We start from the raw sequence: 21,201 nt of genomic DNA on the forward strand, positions 1-21,201 counted from the left end.
AAAACTCCAGTTTGGCTATCCTTACATATGCGACAGAACCAGGATGCTTTTTTCAATATGTATTTTATTATTGCCCTTTCCCACATCATGAAGTTCTATTTTGTTTTTTGAGCTCATACAGACCTAGTTTAATGTTTTGCTGATCAGTTCTAGTTTTTGTCTATAGAGTTTTTAAACACTGCAATGGAGATTTCACCTGTAAAAAGTTATAAGGCCTTTACTATTATGTTATGTGTTGTATTATGTGTGCACACTTGTGTTTTATGTTGTATGTTTGTATGTACGTATGTCCATATATCACATATGATGAGCACTCATGAAAAAATGGATCCAAATATTTTTTTTATTCACATGATTTAAATGGTTTAATTTAAATTGGGTAAACAGCTGTTGAGGATTGTTTTAATACGTGAAAAAAAAGGTTAACAGATCTGTTTACTTTCACGTTTCCTTTTCATTATATTTAATAATTCTGTTCAAGATAATGTAAATTGTTAAGAAAATTGTTTTTAGTGCCTTCTGGAATGTTACATAATTTTTTCCTTAGCCATTATTGCCAGAATTCCTATCTTCATCCCAGTGCCGGTGAAGACAAAGATAAAACCAATCTACAGCTTCTGCAATAGCCATGACTGAACTGCTTGCAGAACTTGCCTTGTATCACTTGTATGCATTGTGAACTCACTTGTATGCATTGTGAACTATCTGTTGGTGCAACGACTTGTGGTAGTGTTGGGGTATTTTTGCTGATGGTGTCATCGGTGGTACAATTTTTCCAAAAGGAGCCATCACTGAACTGCTTGCAGAACTTCCCTGGACTATGTATCACTTGTACGCATTGTGAACTATCTGTTGGTGCAGCGACTTGTGGTAGTGTTGGGGTATTTTGGTGATGGTGTCATCGGTGGTACAATTTTTCCAAAAGGAGCCGTCAATTGGCTTGGTGTGTCTTCCTCCCTTCTGCTTGTCATGGTCGTTCAGCTAAAATCTGGGGGCCAACAGAGGTGAGGCAAAGAACCTCACCCCCCTCTGGTACAAAGACCTATCCACAGGTATGGCTGTATGCTGGACCGGTAGTCAATGACGGGTAAGATCCAATTGCAATGGTACCAACCTAAGACAGGAGGCTGATGCCTTGAGGTCAGCTCATCTGATGATGGGTAAGGACCATATGTAGTATTGGACAACCTAAGGCAGGCAGGATTCCTAGGCCACATGCTTGTTGTTTAAACAGAGAGGGGGAGATGTTGAGAGCCACAGCCGAAGGGGCCCCAGCAAACTTTCAGCTGATGATTGGCTCACAGCGGCCCCAGCAAACTTCTAGCTGCCAACTGATTGGCTCCTCTGCAGTGATGCTCACTGGGCTGTTTCCCCACCCTTTCAGACCAGGGAGCTGCTCATTGGGGGACTTTTTTTGGCTCCACCCACATGACCCAGCCAATCAGCCTCAAGAGCAGGAGGAGTGGGGGAGGTTGAGAGGCTTGTGGGAAGCTGGTGGTGGCAGTTGGCCTCTGAGAGTTTTTCCTGAGGAGGTGTGTGGTGTGGTGTGTGTTCTAAAAATAAAGTTCGTTTCTTTTGACAAGTGGCTCCTGAATTGTGCCCAGCCAGACTGCGGCAAAAATGATTGAAACCTCTTCACCCTGTCTCCCAGGTATTATTTTTATGTAAGGGTTAGAAATTTTTTTCTGTAAAGAACAATCCTTCAAGGGTCTACAAGTCCTGCCGCATCTACTCTGCTGTTGTTCAAAACCAGCTTAGGCAATAGCAGATGAATGGGTATGGTGACATTTGACTCATGGATTTAGTTTGTCTGCAGTAGTGCACCCAAATGAAACATTTTCTTATAGAATGATGAATAATATAAGAATAATAATTTTGGGCCTCAAAGACAGGTAGAAAATCTTTTTGAGTCTTTTGGCATAAACATTGTGTTTGCCTGGATATTATCCTGTACTCTAAACATACCTACACGGTTTGCTTTTGTACCCTGAGATATTTATTAAGAAAGGATAATCTGAAGTCCAGAACATAAAATATCTTTGTAGATATATGATATGTAAAGAGGAAGTGACATTACCTTGTATTATAAGAACCCAACTCCCAAATAAAAATGACTCTTGGACATGCCTCCAACATATGGAATATTAAAGGACAATAAGTTCTCCCTGGCAGTGATTGCAGCAATTGAAAGTTACATTTTCGTATCTAGTATAGGGATGAAATCGTCCAATATTTTTCTTTGTAGCAAGTAATGTGGTTGGTGAAGACGGAGAAAATAGATTATCAGGTGAGCTTTCTGTACAGGTGACTGGATCCAAAATGCGTAGAACCTAAGGAAAACAAGAGGTAATATTAGACGTATGTAGTATGAACTATAAAAGCCTTTCATTTCACTGATGTATGACTACCTATAAAGTTCCAGTTCACTAATATGGAATTCTTATAAAAATCACATCTGAAGGATGAATTTGAGAACTTATCCCCCCTCAACCATACATTTAACAAAAATTCCTAGTTATTATTAATTACACTGTTACATGTTTTTTTAAGAATGATAAAATTAATGCTCTTTTATGAATACTGACAGGAATAAAAACAGAAAATGAGCTTACATCAATTCTACCTTGTGATGTCAATTTTTATCTTTAAGTAAATGGTGTTCACTATGTCTTCTTTAATCTTTCATTCAACTACTTAAAATCAAGATTTTGCTTTTCATTCTTTTATCAAATGCTATTTTGCAGTATAATTAGTTTTTATTTGTAAAATAAATGGCTTTTCATTTCTCTTTTTCCAACTTACATGCAATAGTTTGTGTTAACAATCATGTTTTCATTTCTTGCATTCCATAATACTATCACTCTCCCTATTCTTCACCCTGACTTTTCCTGTTTAGTCTCCTTTACTGATAATCAAAGCAGGAACTTTTGGATTGAAAATATTTCTCTAACGTGTTTATAAAGATAAAGATAACACGTCTGGCTCACAGCTCTTCTATCTCTTATTCATATTCTCCCAATAATTGTCACATGATGAGTATGAGTTATGTATGTTTCAAAGTAGGTAGGCAATGCAATTGGAAGGAAATTGTGAAAGCAACCAGAGAAAAGTCCTTCTCTCTGGAGGGCTTATTCAAGGGAGCTTACAAGAATTGCTGAAGAGGCCCATTTCCCTGCTCTGATGTTGTCTAGAAGATTGTTTTATCCTTCTAAGTTACCACCACACCCACACCAGTGCTACTTTAAGAATATCCCAGCATTACTTAAAAGCCATCATTCTATTTTAGGACCTCTATTTTTCAAATAAACTGTGCTTTTTCAATTTAGTTTTTGAGATCTTTCCATTTTACGCAACCTAGTTAAATATAACAAGCAAAGAAGAGAGGCTTAAAGTTACTTATAAATTTGGAGGGGACAATAAAGTTTTCAAATACCCTATATATGTTGTCACATTATGGATCTTTAGAGAGAAACAAAATGCTTAGGAAATTCAACAGGAGACTGAGACATCAGAATGGATAGAAATGCTTCTGGATGTTAGGCTAAAAGTGACAAGGATTGATTTTTAAGCATTGTCCCTTTCAAAGATCATGCTATACATGGTGTGGAAGATGGGAAAAGGAGGAGGCATTAGGGCAGACAAGGGAAAAAGACAGAAAGGTAAATCACTGCAATTTTCTGATTAAAAAATAATGGCAACTGGCCTCTCTTCACTATGGAGGCATGTGCCTTTATTTGTCAGCTCTGACAAATAAACTCTCGTGTGTATCTCTGGGGGAAAAAAAATAATGGCAACTTGAGGTAATGGGGCTGAAAGGTTCAAGAAATCCTAAGGAAGAAGTGTTATCAGTTTTGTTAAATGGGAAAATGTGATGGGATAAAGGACTAAGAGAACAAGGGAATCTTGATCAAGCCCTGAGAATCGCCAATATTCTGAAATAGAATGGTCAGATAAAAGAAAACACAGGAAATTGTAGCATAGGAAAAAAACAAGGGAAGAAAGTACTTTAAAAAAGAGAGAGTGGTCCATTACTCCAAACGTTCCTGGTAGCAACCAAGTATGCATTGACATAATTTCCCAACAAATAGTAGAAAAAAGGAAACAATGTTTTTGATAAAGGTGATAAGTATAGTTCTAAGCACTGATTCATTCAGTAAATAGTTGAGTCCCTACTATGTACAACAGATTCCACACCTTGAGGAAACAAAGACATATTCCCTACCCCTTAAGCAGCTCATGGTTTGGGATAAGGAAGGAGAATCAAACAAATATGAGCTAATGAAGAGCTAGTGCAATGGAAGCCTGCAGAATGCACATCTAGACTTGCCGGTGAGACTTAGAGAAAACTGACTCATCCAGGTGGTGCAGAGGCTGGGCAACAGGTCAGGTGCTGGGAAGCAGTCTAGGGAGATGGGAACACAAGGGTAAGTATGTGGAATGAGAAATGGTCAACACTGCTAGAATGTGAAGTGCAGAGTGGTAGGGGCACCTGTGAAATGATCTGTGAGAAGGAGGGATGAAAAAAAGATTACAAAAATTCTTCTCTACTATATGAAAAATTTAGATTCAATAATGAGGGAGATTGGGAGCTGTATGATTATTGTATTGGCATTTAAAAAACAACCCTCTGGGAAAGTAGCTCAAGATGGCCTGGAGGCAGGTTTAAAAAAAAAAAAAAAAGCCAGGGATACTGACCCAGTCAAGGGTGTAAGTCAGGAGCTGGAACTTGGGAGCAGTGCAGGTGTAGGGGTGTGGGGTGTGTGTAAATCAGAAGGAACTAAGAAGATGGTAAAATGAACAGGAATGGAGCCTGAAGGAAAAAAATAAAAATCACGGCTACCATTAGTTGAGAAATTGCTGTATGTTAGAAACTGTTATGGCCTTTAAATGCATTATTTTATGGAATCCTGAAAATACCATATACAATAGGAACAGTCACTAAGATATGGAATATAGGAAAGAAGGTTATTTTTCTTCTTCTTTTTAGGGGGGTATACAAATGTAAAAGCTAGGAGAAAAGAGGCTGTTCCGTTTTTAGCTGTCTCTATAATGAGCAGAAATGTGCAGATGTAGAGAATGTCTATAAAGAAGAGCTCAGAAAGAGTAATGTCACAGAAGTCAAGGGAGATTGAAGGAAAAAAATGCTTGATTGGGTAAAATATGATCACAAAATAAGCATTCACGACCTGTGTAAGAGTACTTTTTAAGTACAGTGAGGCTGGGAGTCTTCAACACTTTGAAGTGGATGGCTTGCGAGGACAAACAGGCTGTGAAGGGAGGTGATGAGGCCATACCCAGGGTCTACTGAGAGAGACTTGTCTTTTAGATGGATGACACCTGGGCATATTCTTAACTGAAAAGGAAAGAGTCAACAGAGAGAGAAGGGATAACTGTTCATGAATCTGATGTGCCTAGAGAGCGACTATGCTTGGGGCAGAGGGGGAATACCTTTCCCTCGGAAAGAAATGAGTATAATGCAGGTCATCATACATGTAGGCTTCCAGACATCAACTGGGACTCTGGGGCAGTTTTCTGCCCATACTCTCTCCTTCTTCTGTGAATCAGGAACCAAAGTCATCTGGTGAATGTGAGGTAGTGGTCTGATGGGTACTGAAACAAAGAAGGCAAACAGCCAAACTGACAAAAGACTGGGTTCTGAGTATACCTGGGGAGGACAAGGGAACAAGGCCCTTGAAAATGAAGTCTAGGCATGCCAGAGAAGGAAGAGAAGTTGGGGCTGTGAGCTGATAAGATGAAAAAAATATAGTTATCAAGAGAATAAAAATAATGATGTGATCAAGAAACAGGTAGTAAAAATGGAAGAATCAGAGTTAGAAAGAAATTGGAGTCACAGATCAGAGAGAAAGATGTTAAAGATTTTGATAATGGAAGAGTTCTAGTGAATAACAAGGTCTAACATGGGGACCTGGAGTTGGGTACTAAAGTTGTAAGGTAAACTTTGCTGTCACCCAGAACTGTAAGATCATAGTATTTGATAGGTCACCTGCATGGGCCCTGAATTCATCCAGAACTGTAGGTACTTGGTCTACATTATTTGAATCTTGTATTATTTAGCACTTTCCCAGCTTTTATGTGGGAATTACATAATTTCTTAGATCAGAAGTAACCTACTTAACTCACTAATGATTACTAAATTAAAAAACTGGACCTCTTTCAAAACAATTACATTTTTTTCTCCTCAAAATACAGCAGTTATGGTAGGGAAAATTAAAGCTCAGAGGAGAAAATAATTGTCTTCATGATCACAAGCTCATTAGTATGAAAATCAGGCTTAGATCCCGTACTTCCCTACTCCCAATGCCAAGTACTTCCATTATAACATGTTGCTTTTCAGTAAGTAAAATTCCAGAGATCATAATAGAAATTCCACAGATCATGAAACTATTTTACCTTTTCAGCCATTTTTTCAGCTGGGGAGCTGCAGAATTCAACTGTTGATGGTATCTTTTTCTGACTGCCAATGCCAACATTCCCCAGAAGATGAGAATTTAATGCTTTTGCTAAGTTGTGATTTGTTAATGCAAGTTCTGCTGTGCTCTGAGGTTGTGCACTGGGGGAGTAAGTCTGCTCTCTTCCCCACTGTAAGGAGACCAAGAGCTCCTCCAAAAATCTGCATAAGATACACATGAACTCTGAACATTAGTGAGAAGACAATATATAAAAATCCATAATAATAAATAAATGAGAAACATATTTCTGAAATCATACACTGTCTTTCTCCTATATCTTTCTCTCTCCAAGTTCAATAAACCAGGAAGTCTGGTCAAATAAATTAACAACAAAAAGCATCTGTCAATCGGAAAATCACTCAAAAAATAGTACATTTTTAGTTATTATATTTTAGTACAGGAGCTACTGATTTGTGCATCTATGGGTTTTCTTTTTTGGTGAGTTTACACTGATTTTGAATGCTAAACCAACCTACAATACCTGAGCTTAACCCTAGTTTGTTATAATGAACAAATCTTTTTCTATACTATTGCATTTGATTCACTAAATCTCTGTTAGGGATTTTTACATCTATGTTCCTTAGAGGTATTGGTCTATAGTATATAGTTTTTTTGTTATATCTTTGGTTTTGGTATTAAGATAATGGTAGTCTCATAAAATGAGTTAGAAATTTTTCCTTTCTCCTTTACACTTGAATGAATTTGTGTAAACTTTATTTCTTTCTTAGATGTTTACTAGTATTTACTAGTGAATCCAATTAGACCCAGAATTTCCCTTATTTCCTTACTAGATGGTTTTTAACTACAAATGCATACCTAGTAGATTAGGACTATTTAGGTAATATATTTTTTCCTTTTTTTTTTTGCAGTTCTGGGGGTCAATATATATATGTTCTAGAGTTACCTTTAATAGTCTATTTCATCTACATTACTGAATTTATTGACATAGAGTTGTAATCATCTTTTATGATTTTTTTTTTCATGTCTATATAACCTGCAGGGTCATTCCTAACATTTAATGTGAATCTTCTCTTTTTACCATAATTAAACTTGCTAGAGGTTTCTTAAGTTTTTCTTTTTTTGAATATTTATTCTTGAAGTTTTATGTGGACACAATATCTTTATTTTACATTTACGTGGTGCTGAGGATGGAATCCAGTGCCTCCTGCATGCTAGGCAAGCATTCTACCACTAAGCCACAACCTCGGCGCCCTTAAGTTTATCTTTTCAAAGAACTAACATTTGGCTTTTAAATGTACTTTAGCTTTCATCCTTATTGTATTCTTTCTTCTGCTTACTTTGGGTTTAATTTTTTGAGGGAGATGAGACCTTTCTTCTTTTCCAAAATAAGCATTTAAGGCTATGCATTTTCCTCTAAACACTGCATTAGCTGCCTCCCACGAATTTTGATATTTTGACATAGTAGGCTTTGTTCTTTTAATCACACATACAATTTACTCTTTGACACTTACTGATTCTGTTGTTAATAATTCAATTATATATAGTGCAAGGAGCTTATTTTTAAGTAAGACTTTTTTTTTTTTTTTAAAGACTACCAACTTGAGTAGTTCTGGATATGGATTTGAAAACAAACTCTAATCCTATAGAAAGTCTTCAAAAAGATTACCTTCCATTGGAAAGACAGGTATATTCCTTGACTTCTAACAAGAGTTATATTAAACTACAAAACTACCATCCAAATCAGCTTTTAATTCCATATGTTTTTTCTATTACTGGTATAAATAATCATTTCCCTAATTAAGAACAGGTGAAGAAGCATGTCTATATTTTAGGCCTCCTACCTCCCAAGACATCCATTTTAAAGTGCTACTTAAAGTATATGTTCAGTAAGTTATCAAATGTAGACACATTTAAAACAAAACAAAACAAAACAAAAAAAACCTTTCACAGCAACAAAAACTTCAGGAGAAACCAGAAGAGTTCAGTATGTAAACAAGCTCCGTACTTCTTGGTAGCTATCATTTCTTGACGAAACTGCTCCCGTTCACTCAGGAGATCTTGTATAGCACTTTGTGCATCACGATTGTGACGCTGTAAAACTGCTCTGGAGCTGGTTAACTCATCTGCCATTACCCTAGAACAGATTAAAATTTCACATACAAATTCTCTGATAATAAAACTGTAAAGAAAAATTAACATACTGCTTTGTAACTGGCATTTTCAAAAACAAACAAAGAAGATTTAACATAGTCAGCTGTCTTGTTTTAAAATTTTTTTAGTGAAAATTTTAAATTTAAAAAGGTTTATGAGCTTAGAGCTCATTAAAGGGATTCAGTTAAAATATTTGTAAAATGACAAAGGAAACACTTAATTTTTCTATACAATAACTTTTGAATTTACCCCAATCTTATTCCAGATTAATCATATTTGAAAAATAAATAAAACATTTTTAAATACAGAAAAATTTAAAGAGGAAGATAAAAATGAGTTATTTTTTGTATTACTCAATTATAATTTGCCCTTAGAAAAATACAGAAAAATAGAAAGGTTTCTATAAGATGAAAACTAAGTCTTTCCTCTTGCCTAGCATGACCATCCTTTTATATGTAACATAAAAGTTTCTTACACATTTTTACCAAAAATCATGTATATTTCAACATAAAAGTATGTGTTAAAAATAAACACAGTTTAAAAAATGGGATTATTTAATACAAAGTTACCATACCTTGCTTTTTTAACTTACTAATTTTGGAGCTTTTTCCACATGAGCACATGTAACACTATCTTATTCCCAGTTTTCTATTTTTGCGGCACTGGGGATCGAACCCAGGGCTTTGCACATGCACTGAGCTATAACCCTAGCCTTTTTTAAAGTTTTACTTTTGAGACTTGAGTTTCGCTAAGTTGTCCAGGCTGGTCTCAACTTGTGATCCTACTGCCATAGCCTCCTGAGTGGTTTGATTATTGGCCCAACTCATTTACAGTTTTGAAGAACCAACTTCATGTTTTCTAGTGATTGTAAATACTACATTTTATTTGACCAACTCTACTGATGAAACTGAAGCAAATTTTAAAGTATAGTTTCAGCTGAAAATTTAACACTAAAATTTAAAGTTTCAGACCATACTTATTATTGAATTCCTTAAAAGGAAAACAATTTTGACATTAATAGGTTAAATCAACTAAAATATTAATTTTTATTGTCTTTAGAATGTGATCACAGGTGTTGATCAGGATGTTAAGAAAGTTACATACTGCAATAACCTGTATGACATATGCATGATTTGCCTCTTAAACTGTTTAATAAGAACTATGTTTCAATTTAAGTCAATACTAGTAAATTCATTTCTTCAAATAGCATTCTATACTAGCACAACTAGAAAACAAATAAATGAAGAACTTTAAGAACAATCAAGTACTAGAAAGTATGAGAGATGTTAGTACCTGAAAAAATACGTGGTTCTTAAAGTATAACATGGAAACCTTTGGGTGTTTTGTGAAAATTTTCTAGATGATTCAATTTAAATCAGTAATTGTTAAACATAAAAAGTCCTTTTCTAAGCATTAGAAATACAGAGATGAATAACATCAGATCTTGTCCCCAGTAACTCAAAGTCAACAGGGATAAACAAAGAGTCAATAGATATATAGCAGAGTTTCCCAACCAGTCCAGACACCTAGATTCAGACCTGGTTTATTACCTGTTAGACAGTAGCCTCATGAAATATGCCATACAAATGTTGTATTTTTTTTTTTTTTACTTATGATGGAAAGAAAAAGGTTGGGAAGCTCTCTTATATAGACAAAAGATCTATAAGAACAGGACATGGACAGTGTCCTCTTAGGCAGTGGGAACAATATTAGAGTTCTCCAGATAGAAGGTGGAAAAAAAAATGTAGTTTTGCCTTTTTTAGTTTTAATATTTACCAGATATCTGAATTTACAGGTTTGTTTTGATCTTAAACCCTGCAAGAGAAGTGATTTCCAGACTGAGAAAGGATCCTTCTATTATTTTCCCATTCAGGGAGATTGTGTGAAAGCCACATATTAAATGATGTATGAAGTACAATCTCAGAAATTTTTGTACTATAATCTACTTTCTTGTATTATGGTTTGAAAACCTGATAACAAAAACTAGTAAATGAAATACTATTTAGAATAGAAAATACCTGCTTGCGAGGAATTTACTACGCCACACATCACACTGTATGGACATACGTTCTAACTGTTCGGAGAGTTGAGCTGTGTTTCGACCTAGGGCTTCATTTTCTAAAATAAGCTGATTCTTTTCACGGGCTAGACGTTCAAAGTGATACTGAAGATCATCCCCCACAGAAGCCACCAACAACTTTTTTAACTCACGATTTACCTAGAAGAACATAACAAATACAATAAGCTCAAAGAAATGTCACAGATTTATTTTTTTTTTGAGAGAGAGAGAGAGAGAGAATTTTTTAATATTTATTTTTCAGTTTTTGGTGGACACAACATCTTTATTTGATTTTTATGTGGTGCTGAGGATCGAACCCAGCGCCCATATCTCAATAGTGTAGTTATGGGTGGTACCATTTTCATTGTGTTTTTCTCTAGTGTAAAAAATGTTTATTATTTACCAGATATCTAAGTTCAGTTTTGATGTGGTCTTAAACATTGTAGGAGTGATTCTGAAGGAGAGGTTCCTTATATCATTTCTCTACTTCAGGAGACTGTAGGACCATCAATAGGAGAAAGAGCTGTACATTCAATAATATATGAAGTACTCTGACAAACTTTGTCAGATATCTTAATACTAAGATCTAATAAGAATGTACTACTTTTGTACTTAGAAATTGGTTAAAGACATATTTAAAATATATTATTACCAGGTGTGGTAGTGCATGCCTATAATCCCAGCGACTCAGGAGACTGAGGCAGGAGAACTGCAAGTTCCAGGTCTGCCTTAGAAATTCAGCATGGCCCCTAAGCAACTTAGTGACACCCTGTCTTAAAATAAAAAATGAAAAAGGGCTGGGAGTGTGGCTTAGTGGGGATATGACTCAGTCCCCTCCCCCAAAATTTATAAATATATATATATGTTTGTGTTTATATATTAAATATACTATTAAATATATTATGTGTGTTTAAATTACACGTTTATGTGTATTATTAAATACATTAATACAGTTGGACAAGAATCATTATGGTGTCACAAGACTAGTATCTGGCAAAAAAGACACAGTCCAATAGAGAAACAAGGGAGAGTTAAGGCAATTTTACTAAGACGTAAAGATCACAGCAACACCATCAAGCACTATAGATTGATTTGGTCACCCTTTGGTTTGGCACTTTATAACTGTAACCTACCTTTAAAACCTACTTTTATAAGCATCTCACATATCCATCCTTGACTAGGCTTAGTATAAGTTCCCAATAACAACCCTCTAGAAGCCCTCAGAGAGAATGAGAAATATAAGAGGAAAAATTTTAAAGAAATGATAACCTATGATAAATGACATTTCCACGAAGAAAAGTAGTTTCCTATCCAGGCTTAGAAGGTCCAGGTGTAAAAAGTTGCCCCCCATTCAAGTGATTCAGGCCAATCTTACCTCTGTCTGTACTCGGAGCTGGTTTGAAAGACCTTCTTTGTCTTGTAGTAACCTTCTTTCAGAGTTCTTGAGCTCTTCCAATATAGTCTTCACCTCAGAGAGTTCCTTTCTAGGTTCTATAACTCCTTCAGGCTGACCATGAAATTCTCCTCTATGATATCCTAGAGATTTAACCTTTCCATTTTTGTTGGGGATATCATGAGTTATAGCAGTTTTGGGAACACGTATTCTTATAGCTTCTACCTCCACTGCCTTTTCAGAGAGAATCTTTCCCAGCTGAAGAACTCCTGGGTTCTCTGAAGGAGCTGCTTTCTTCCGTGGATTCTGAAGGATGTGATGCTTTATGGACTGGACTCCAGAGGTGGTTTCAATAGATGTAGGTGGCTCTTCTGTTTCCATTCCATCTCCTGCTCCTCGGATTGGGGTTGAAGTAAGGGTGACTAAGAAAGGAGAAACAAAACTCGAATTACTAGAAAGAAATGCTAAGGAAATGCCAAGACTGCTTTTTTTTTACATTCAAACTTACTGGCACTACAAAATTTTTTTTTAAAAAGGAAAACATTCAGAGTAAAAAGTAATTTTCCAAACAACCATTTGTCAAGGAACTGAGTTTTCCAGGCTCAAACTGTCTAAGTGCATCTCTCGGAAGAAGATGCAAGACAACTGGAATCACAACATTTGATTTGGACTTCTTCTTAATATGATCCTAGGTCAATAATTTTTTTTTGGTGCTGGGGATCTAGATAAATAATTTAATTCTCCATTAATCTCTATATCCTAATATGCAAAATGGAAATTAGGAAAGATATTATAAGGTGTAGTAAGAAAGAATGTAATAAGATCAAGTGCTTGGCACATGGTAGATGATAATTTTAGTTAAATATAAAATAAGTATCAGCTTTACATGTACACATTTACAAACCATTTATGTACCTCAAAACAAATTCAAGTTTTTTTGTGACCTCCTGGCAAGGAATGCTTTGCACAAGGGTAAAGAAAAACATGTTAAACTGGAGAACTGATTAGGCAAAGACTGAGTCATATTTTTAAAACTAAGGGTTTAAGTGTTGCTTACAGAAGTTGAAACATTGTACTGTCAGATTAAACTTCTATAGAACTCACTTTCACCATACCATATTCAAATTATTTTACTGGTGTTCTGTTTCTTCCAGTGGCTGTCAACTTATTTTTAGGTATACTATATTCCCCATGAAGTACTTGTACACAATACTCAATACACACATGAGTAATAACAAATTTATGACGAAAAAGATATGAATGAGAATATGGAAAGGGTAGAGGACAAGCACACAGGTCAGCAACGATGATCATAATAATGAACTCTGATGATTATAGGTAGCGAACATGGTGCTGAGTGCCTTATAGAGTTCAGACATTCTGAGGCAGTGCTGACCACTTCATTGGGAAGAAGTACTATCTAATTTAAGAGAGACAGGATATTCACCTGAAAAGACAAAATGAGTACTGGAAATACAGATCAGTGGTAGAGCCTGTGCTTAACATCCATGAGGCCCTGGATTAATTCCTTATTACCACAAAAAGGAAATAAAAAAGATAAAATGTATTAAAGGGTAGGGGCTAAGTGAAAGAGTGCTTACCTAGCACGTGTGAGGCCCTGGGTTCAATACTCAGCACCACATAAAAATAAATAAATAAATAAAATAAAGGTATTGTGTCCAACTACAAGTAAAAAATAAATATTTTTAAAAAATGTATTACAGGGTAATGTATAGTGAGGTGCATGCAATAAAGGTATATTTTGATAGAAATTTTATTTCTACAAAAACATTAAAGTCAATCATGAATTACTGATTGCTCTTTAGTGACTTCATTACTGTTTAGCCAAATCTCATATTCGTGTGTGTATAAATTATGTAAATAACATATAGTAATGTTATATATTCAATATATAAATAACTGGTATAAATAATGTAATCTCCTAAGACAAAGACCTGAAACAGAATTCTTAGTAAGAAAAAAAAAGCACAAGTATGTCCTTAGTTTTGATTATTACTAAATAAAATATCTTACTATATCAAATATAAATCACACTTCACTGTAACCATACTCATTGAGCTTGGTAAGAACAATAATAAGGTCTTACTAAAATTAAACCTCTTTGGAGTTTCTGATGTCCAAAGCCACATTGAGAGAGATATAATTTGTGAACATTCCAAACTGAAGCAGACTGTGTTGTCACCCTCTTTCTTAGAATTACGGTCCTGAAATGGAGTTCTCTGGCCAAAGCACCATAAAAAAGGTAAGCATTCTTGGGGCAATGTTAAGAAAGTTCAAAAGTTACCTGCCAAGGTGTTTTAAGCAAAGGAAATATCTAACCAGAATAACTTCCTGAGGTTTCTTTGTTAGGTCTACTTTTACTAAACTCAGTTTTCTTCCTCTTCCAAACTTCATTACACAGATACAAAAACTACTAAATAGAACAGATTGTCTTCACACACAGTCACACATCTTTGGTTTCTATTACTATTTTTAAAATATACATTACTAAAGATATTAACAAGAATAAATTTACCTATGTTATCATCACTATAAAATACTTATTATATCAAACTACTTTGATATTTTTATAATCATAATAAATCGTAATCATAATAAATTTTATAAGTTTAACATTATTTTTCTCTTTTGCTATAATCTTCATATTTTTCATTTTATGGCTATAATATAGGGCTTCATGTTTATATTAGAATTCACTTATTATATTGTTGGATACTTGCTTTTATCAAATTTTCACTATAATAAATAGTGTTATTATATAATGGTTTAGTGAACATTTTCATGCCTCAACCTCTCGACTTCTGGATTCATTCTTCTTTCTTTCCTTCTTTTTTGAGACAACCTATCACTATATTATGAGGGTTAGCCCTGAACTTCTGAGTTCAACCAATTCTCCTGCCTGACCCTACCATACGGCTAGGATTATAGGAATGCACTACCATAACTGACTTGTACTTATTTCTTTCAAATAAATTACCAATAATGGGTCTGGTGAAGATCTGTATTGCCAAACTGTCTTCAAAAATCAATCTATAATCTATTAGTCTATTCCTTATGTTCTTATTTAGTTTTACTTTTTTGACATGCTCAATCCTATGATTTAATACAATTCTTAAAAGTAAATAAGAACACATGTGAAGTGTTTAGAATGGTGTTTGGCACAATAAGCACTCATTAAATATTAGGGCCTACTGTGATCATCATTATTCTTCTTTAAAGAAATTCCTGACAAACTCTGGGGGTCTTAGGAATTTCATGTTACATTAGAGGGGAGGGAGAAAGAAATCTGGGATGGACTTAATGTGCTCTATTCATAAAATATGTACACTAGAATAAAATAGTGCCAATTCAATATGAAATATAAACACTTTTGGGATCTTTGAGACTGACTTGAATTTCATAAAGATAAGCAAGTGAGCATTTCAGAAAGTGAGATAAAGGATCTGTATATTATTTAAAACATGCTGTAGCTTATTAGCACTTGCTAGAATATCCACTGAACTACTTTAAAAATAAAAAACTATTCTCATGTTCTTAAAATCTGGTTTTGTCTTAACTTTACTTAATGTGAATTTTATTTTATTAATAAGACATTCTGGTATTCGAGAACTTAGAATCAACTATTTATTAAGGATTAATAAAAACAACAAGAAAAAGATTACGAGAGCCATGGCACTCAGGCCCACTGAGGATGAAGATACGACAAGCAGGTGTGATACTTTCACCACAGGTGAATAGGATTTCTACACAAGTCAGAACAGTTTTTTTTTCTTTTTTTGGCGGTACCAGGGATTGAACTCAGGGGCACACAACCACCGAGCCACATCCCCAACCCTATTTTGTATTTTATTTAGAGACAGGGTTTCACTGAGTTGCTTAGCATCTCATTTTTGCTGAGTCTGGCTTTGAACTCATGATCCTCCTGCCTCAGCCTCCCAAGCTGCTGGGATTACAGGTGTGTGCCACTGCGCCTGGCTAAATTTATTCTTAACTTTATTTGAACTGTTCTACTCACTCAAGGTTTATGAATATCAAGGTTGTGCTACGTTATCACATGGCAGCTCTGTCTCACAACTGATTCTAGCTAACATGCAAGGGCAAGCTGGCAATGAGAGCCAGGGCTTGACATTTTCTCATCTGGTAGCTTACCGTTCATAATTCTATTTTCCCTGTGACACACATAGATACCTTTATTACATATGTACTGGCATAATCTAGGGCACATTCATGAGCAATTACCTTCTCTCAAGACCCTATGGTACCACCTCCATAATTATGAGTGATGTTTGAGTAAAGCAAAACATCATCCCTTGCTTTTCTGCACTCTTTGAGGGGAATCAACAAGACCACCACTATGGTACTCACCAACACTACCTCCACCTGTGATCACTTACCAGCAAACTAAATCATATCTAAATTTCATGCCTCACTCTTTTTGGTGAAATATAAGGACATAAGAAATAAGGTTGCTAGTCTATAACATTCTAGAGTAGAGGTTGGCAACATTTTTTGTAAAGGGCCAGAGAATAAATATTTCTGGCTTTGTGAATTAGGAAGTAAAAGCAAGGATTCTAGTTAGGTATGTAACACACAAGAGAAAAAGCAATGATTATTGATGAAATTCAAACTATAATGATTATGGAATAGAGTTGGTACTATAGATTTAATTATGAAAACAGCAGGAATCTTTTTACTTAGGATAACATCTGATTTATGTGGAACTCAAAGTTACTGTTCCCTATCATCAGTCTGATCACAACCATTTTCAAGGAGGCCCAAGAGCCACATTTGCCAATCCTTGCTCCAGAATATTTAGGCAAAAAATATGATTTTACAATCTGTTATTGAACAAATACTGTCATTTATTCATAATATTGTGAATCTACAGAGAAAGATACTCAATCAATCAAAAAAAAAAAAAAAAAAAAAAAAAACACACACACAACAAACAAACAAAAAAAGTCAGCAGGGAGAGAAGGAACACCAGACCGCATCAGAATTTAAGTCCCCCCTGCCATCAGACCCTGAGTCAGAATAATGTAAAAGTCCCCATTGCTATGTATTGTTTAAACTTGGATAAATCACTCAACTACACCCTCTTCCCATCCCCTGGAGCTTTCAGAAAAGGGAAATACTACAGTATTTTAGGATAATTTGTTTCTCTTGCAGACTAAACTATTGAAAGCTTCTTAGGGTAGAAATGTTTCCTATTTTTTATATCACTAGCTACAGAAATGGTGCTTGGCACGGAGACAATGAGTAAGTGCTAATGAAGCTTATCAATCTTTTACACACATCTGGAAGATTTCAGGTGTATGTTCAATAACTAATTCCTTTAAAAAGTGCTTATGTTTTTCCTTTACGCTGAACCATTAATTCCTAACTCAGTTACAGTCTGACAGATTTTTCCTTTAGAAAAGCTCTAGCAGCAATGATATATCACTCTAATGATGTCAGTATTGCTCATATGTCTTCCGAGAGGAAGTTCTAGTATGAAACCAAACAACCAATGATCGAGAACATAACCATGTTTCTCACCTGAGGCAGGTCACCTGAGGCAGGTACAGGATATGCAGACAACTGACAAGGTCAAACCTAAGTACATGTCTTCTCAGGCTATGCAATACAAGTAACTTTTGTTCACTGTTAGCATTATATTAAGTAGGAATAGCACTAGTGGTTGGATTGTCTTCCTTATTAGATAATGAAGATCAAATGAAATAAAGTATATGAAAGTGCTGTTTTATAACTCTAATCCTCATTACAATAACAATAAAAATAACACTTTCAGAGGCACTGCAAGAACAAGCTTTTAATCACTAATCATAATTTTTGCTAAATGCCATGCTAGTTGTTTTCACATTAGTTATCATTTTAATTGCTTTTATTTCCCATTTATTCCCAGTTTATTACTTTGATTAGTCTTTGATTTACTTATTCTAATACTTTTTAGCTGTTTTAGTGACTTGTGAAAGGAACAGTTGTTGCATCTAGCTATATTAAATTCAATTAAGTACTTATTAGTGTGACCTTTCTTTGTTGTTTCCTGAACATATCTGAATCCTTTTTTTTCTTTTATTTTTTTAAATTGTTTTTAGTTGTCAATGTACCTTTATTTTATTTATATGTGGTGCTGAGAATCGAACCCAGTGCCTCACATATGCTAGGCAAGTGCTGAACCACTAAGCTACTATATCCCTTTTTAAGGACTGAAATAAATAGAATTTGCTACTGGAAATATGCTTCCTGAAAAGTTTGCTTCTAGAAAACTGCTTCCTATCTCTTATTAAAGGCTCTGGCAGGAAGAACTTGACTCTATTCCCCAAATGAGCTGGGTCAGGAGTTTACTTTGGGACATGTCAAGATTGTTGTCTATATCTAAGAAAAAATAATTGTTGTCTATAAAATTCTAAATCTCAAGAGGAGAGATCTGAGCTACTGATAAATGTGGAAGTTGTTCTTACAGATAATTAATCATAGAAACTCTGAGAGTAGAAGAGAAAGAGAGCTGAAAAACACTGATATTTAAAACATAAACCAGAGAGGAGTCTGAAAAATAGAGGAGATACTGCTACAGCAGCAATATCCAAAAGAATTTTGGCAATGATAGAAATATCAGAGTTACCAGCCACATTTGGTTACTAAGTACTTGGAGGCTGTGATGGTTTAGATATGAGCTATCTCCCAAATGCTCATGTGTGAGACAATGCAAGAAAGTTTAGTAGTGAAATGATTATGAGACTTTTAACCTAATCAGTGTATTAATCCCTTGATAGGAATTGAGTAGTAACTTTAAACAGGTAGCACATGGCTGGAGGAGGTAGGTCATTGGGGGTGTGCCTTTGGGGTATATATTTCTGTCCCTGGAGAATACAGCTATCTTTTTCTTTCTCTTTCTCTGCTTCCTGGTTCCATGTTATAACCTGTTTTCCTCTGCCACACCTTCGACCATGATGTGCTTCCTCACCTCTGGTCGACAGCAATGGGGTCAGCTATCTACGGACTGAGACCTCAATTGTTCTGGTCAGGTCTTTTGGTACAGCAGGGAAAAAAAAATGCTGACTAAAACAGTTGTAGCTAATATGACTGAGAACTAAATGTTGATTTTTTAAAAATATTAATTTAAATTCAAATAGTCACATGTGGTTACTGTGTTGGGCAGTAAAGAGCAGACTGACAACACAGTGGTAGCTTGGAAGTCATGGAAAGAATGAATTTCAAAAGGTACGGAATGGGGCCGAGGTTGTGGCTCAGTGGCAGTGCGCTTGCCTTGCACATGTGAGGCACTGGGTTTGATCCTCAGCACCACATAAAAAAAAATAAAAATATTAAAAAAGGTAGGGAATGATTAAGAATATTACAAGCAAAGCAGGACTACAAGCTGACTAGTGAACACGGCCAAGTGCTATAGGTAGAACTGTATCCCCCGAATACTTATGCTGAAGTCCTAACCTCAGTACCTCAGAATGAGGCCTTATTTGGAAAAAGGATCATGCAAATATAGTTAAGATGAAATCATACAGGAGTAGGGTGGGTCACTTATCCAATATGACTGCTGCCCTTATTAAAGGGGAAAGTTGGATACAGAAAAATGCACACGGAGAGAACACCACGTAAACCGAGGATGGAAAAGCCAAGGAGCATCAAAGAGTGTCAGCAAACCCCAAGGAAAGGAACCCAGATCTTTTCCTAATGCCTACTCAGAGTGTAGCCTTGCTGGTATACTTTATTTTTGTTTATTTAAATCCTGTTCTTCTAGTGGATAGGTAATACATTGTTCAAGTCAGTTTTGTTACACTAAACTTTTAAAAGTAAGTAATCATCCAACAAATACCACCTAATGATGTTAAGGTTTATCTGAAGTACTGAAATATAAAAGTTGAATTACTAATTAAACATGAAGAGATCTGAAACACAAATGATTCCCAAGGAATCTATGAGATTTACTCAACTGGCTGAATTATTCCTTCATATCATAAATTTCATGTCTTAAAAACAGGTATCATCAAAGTAAGGACACTTACCTTTGGTTTCTAAACTTTTAAGAGTAGCCATTTTTTTTTTTTCTTTAATGAAAATGTATTTCAAGACTTCCACTGGAAAAAAACCTAAAAACGTATACACAGAAGAGAGTTAAAATGATATCATATAAACACAGTTGATAAATGCCTGTAGTTAAAAATGTGTATTTTAATTACTTCTGCTTTTAGAACCCAAGCACTTAGGGAAATAATCTCCACATTCCCTTCTCACAGGTGATAAAAAAATTCGGCATAGTTTACTTGTAGATGCCGTTTTACCATCCTCACCAGTACAGTCTAAACTGCCAGAGGTGTGTCTTGAATTTTGGAAACGCTTAAGTTACTGAAAGAGCTTTTATACCACTGATAGGACAACAGGAATTTTAAAGTACTTATTCCCCCAGGAGACACAAAGCGCATCCGTTTACACGTTTAAGAAGCAACGAAAGTACTACTCAAGATAATTCAGTTTGCCCTTTTTGGTAAGACAGTCAAAATGATGCAGTTCCTAAGGGCAAAGATGCACACCGCGCCTCCAGCCACGTCCGCACAGGCTCCCGGGACTACCCTGGGCTCGCGGGGCCCTCAACGCGGCGGACCGCAGGCTCGATGACAGCCGGCGTGGTCACGCCAGGCCACCGGCGGGACCCGACGCGAAGCAGCGCGGAGGCCCCTGACCGGTTTCCCAAATGCGCGGGCTCGTTCTCGCCGGCGGCCCCGGCTCTGGACGCAGGAGACCCGCAACCGCAGGCCGGCCCGGGAGGTCGACCCCCGTTCCTCCCGCGACCGAGAACCCCGTGCCCTCCCATAGTTACCTAAGCCGGCTCAGGAACCTGCGCCGAGACCCTTCTTTCCCGATTCCGGGCGACCCCACGTCGCAGGCCGTGGGCTCCGCGTCACCGGCTCGCTCGACCGGCTCCCCTCCCACCTGACGCGCCCCGGGCCTTCCGGACTCCGGGGCGCCCCGCCCGCCACTTCCGGTTACTCAGGGTTTCGTTTCCGGAAGGCTTTTCCAGAAGAGAAAGACAATACTCTGTGGTGCGCTTAAACTCGAGAGACATTGAAAATACAGTGTAACACCTCTGTAAGCGAGAAGTGCACAGGAGCATATTTAAAAGTAAAACA

The 21,201-nt window shown here is 36.1% G+C and overlaps 1 protein-coding gene across 1 annotated transcript; it reads right to left on the bottom strand.

Moving 5' to 3' along the window:
• Positions 1-2,020: 2,020 nt before the first annotated feature.
• Blzf1 (basic leucine zipper nuclear factor 1) lies at positions 2,021-21,182 on the bottom strand. Its single transcript, XM_027922837.2, has 7 exons — positions 20,892-21,182; positions 20,080-20,163; positions 12,017-12,456; positions 10,601-10,800; positions 8,437-8,565; positions 6,412-6,631; positions 2,021-2,330 (listed from the first exon to the last, which is right to left on the bottom strand). The coding sequence occupies exons 2-7, from the start codon at positions 20,108-20,110 to the stop codon at positions 2,145-2,147; spliced, it is 1,206 nt and encodes a 401-aa protein (XP_027778638.1). The 5' UTR covers positions 20,111-20,163; positions 20,892-21,182; the 3' UTR covers positions 2,021-2,144.
• Positions 21,183-21,201: the final 19 nt, after the last annotated feature.

The sequence above is a fragment of the Marmota flaviventris genome, chromosome 12 (genome assembly GCF_047511675.1).
Source record: "Marmota flaviventris isolate mMarFla1 chromosome 12, mMarFla1.hap1, whole genome shotgun sequence".
Classification (NCBI taxonomy): Eukaryota; Metazoa; Chordata; class Mammalia; order Rodentia; family Sciuridae; genus Marmota; species Marmota flaviventris.

What these genes read in the sequence shown, in the direction of transcription:
- Blzf1 (XM_027922837.2), bottom strand. Translation starts at nt 20,110, where the DNA reads ATGGCTACTCTTAAAAGTTTAGAAACCAAAG. An exon ending in AGTAAATTCCTCGCAAGCAG is followed by an intron (nt 8,566 to 10,600) that starts GTATTTTCTATT and finishes AATCTGTTCTAG; the next exon opens with GGTAATGGCAGATGAGTTAA. An exon ending in CTGAAAAAATGGCTGAAAAG is followed by an intron (nt 2,331 to 6,411) that starts GTAAAATAGTTT and finishes TGTTTTCCTTAG; the next exon opens with GTTCTACGCATTTTGGATCC.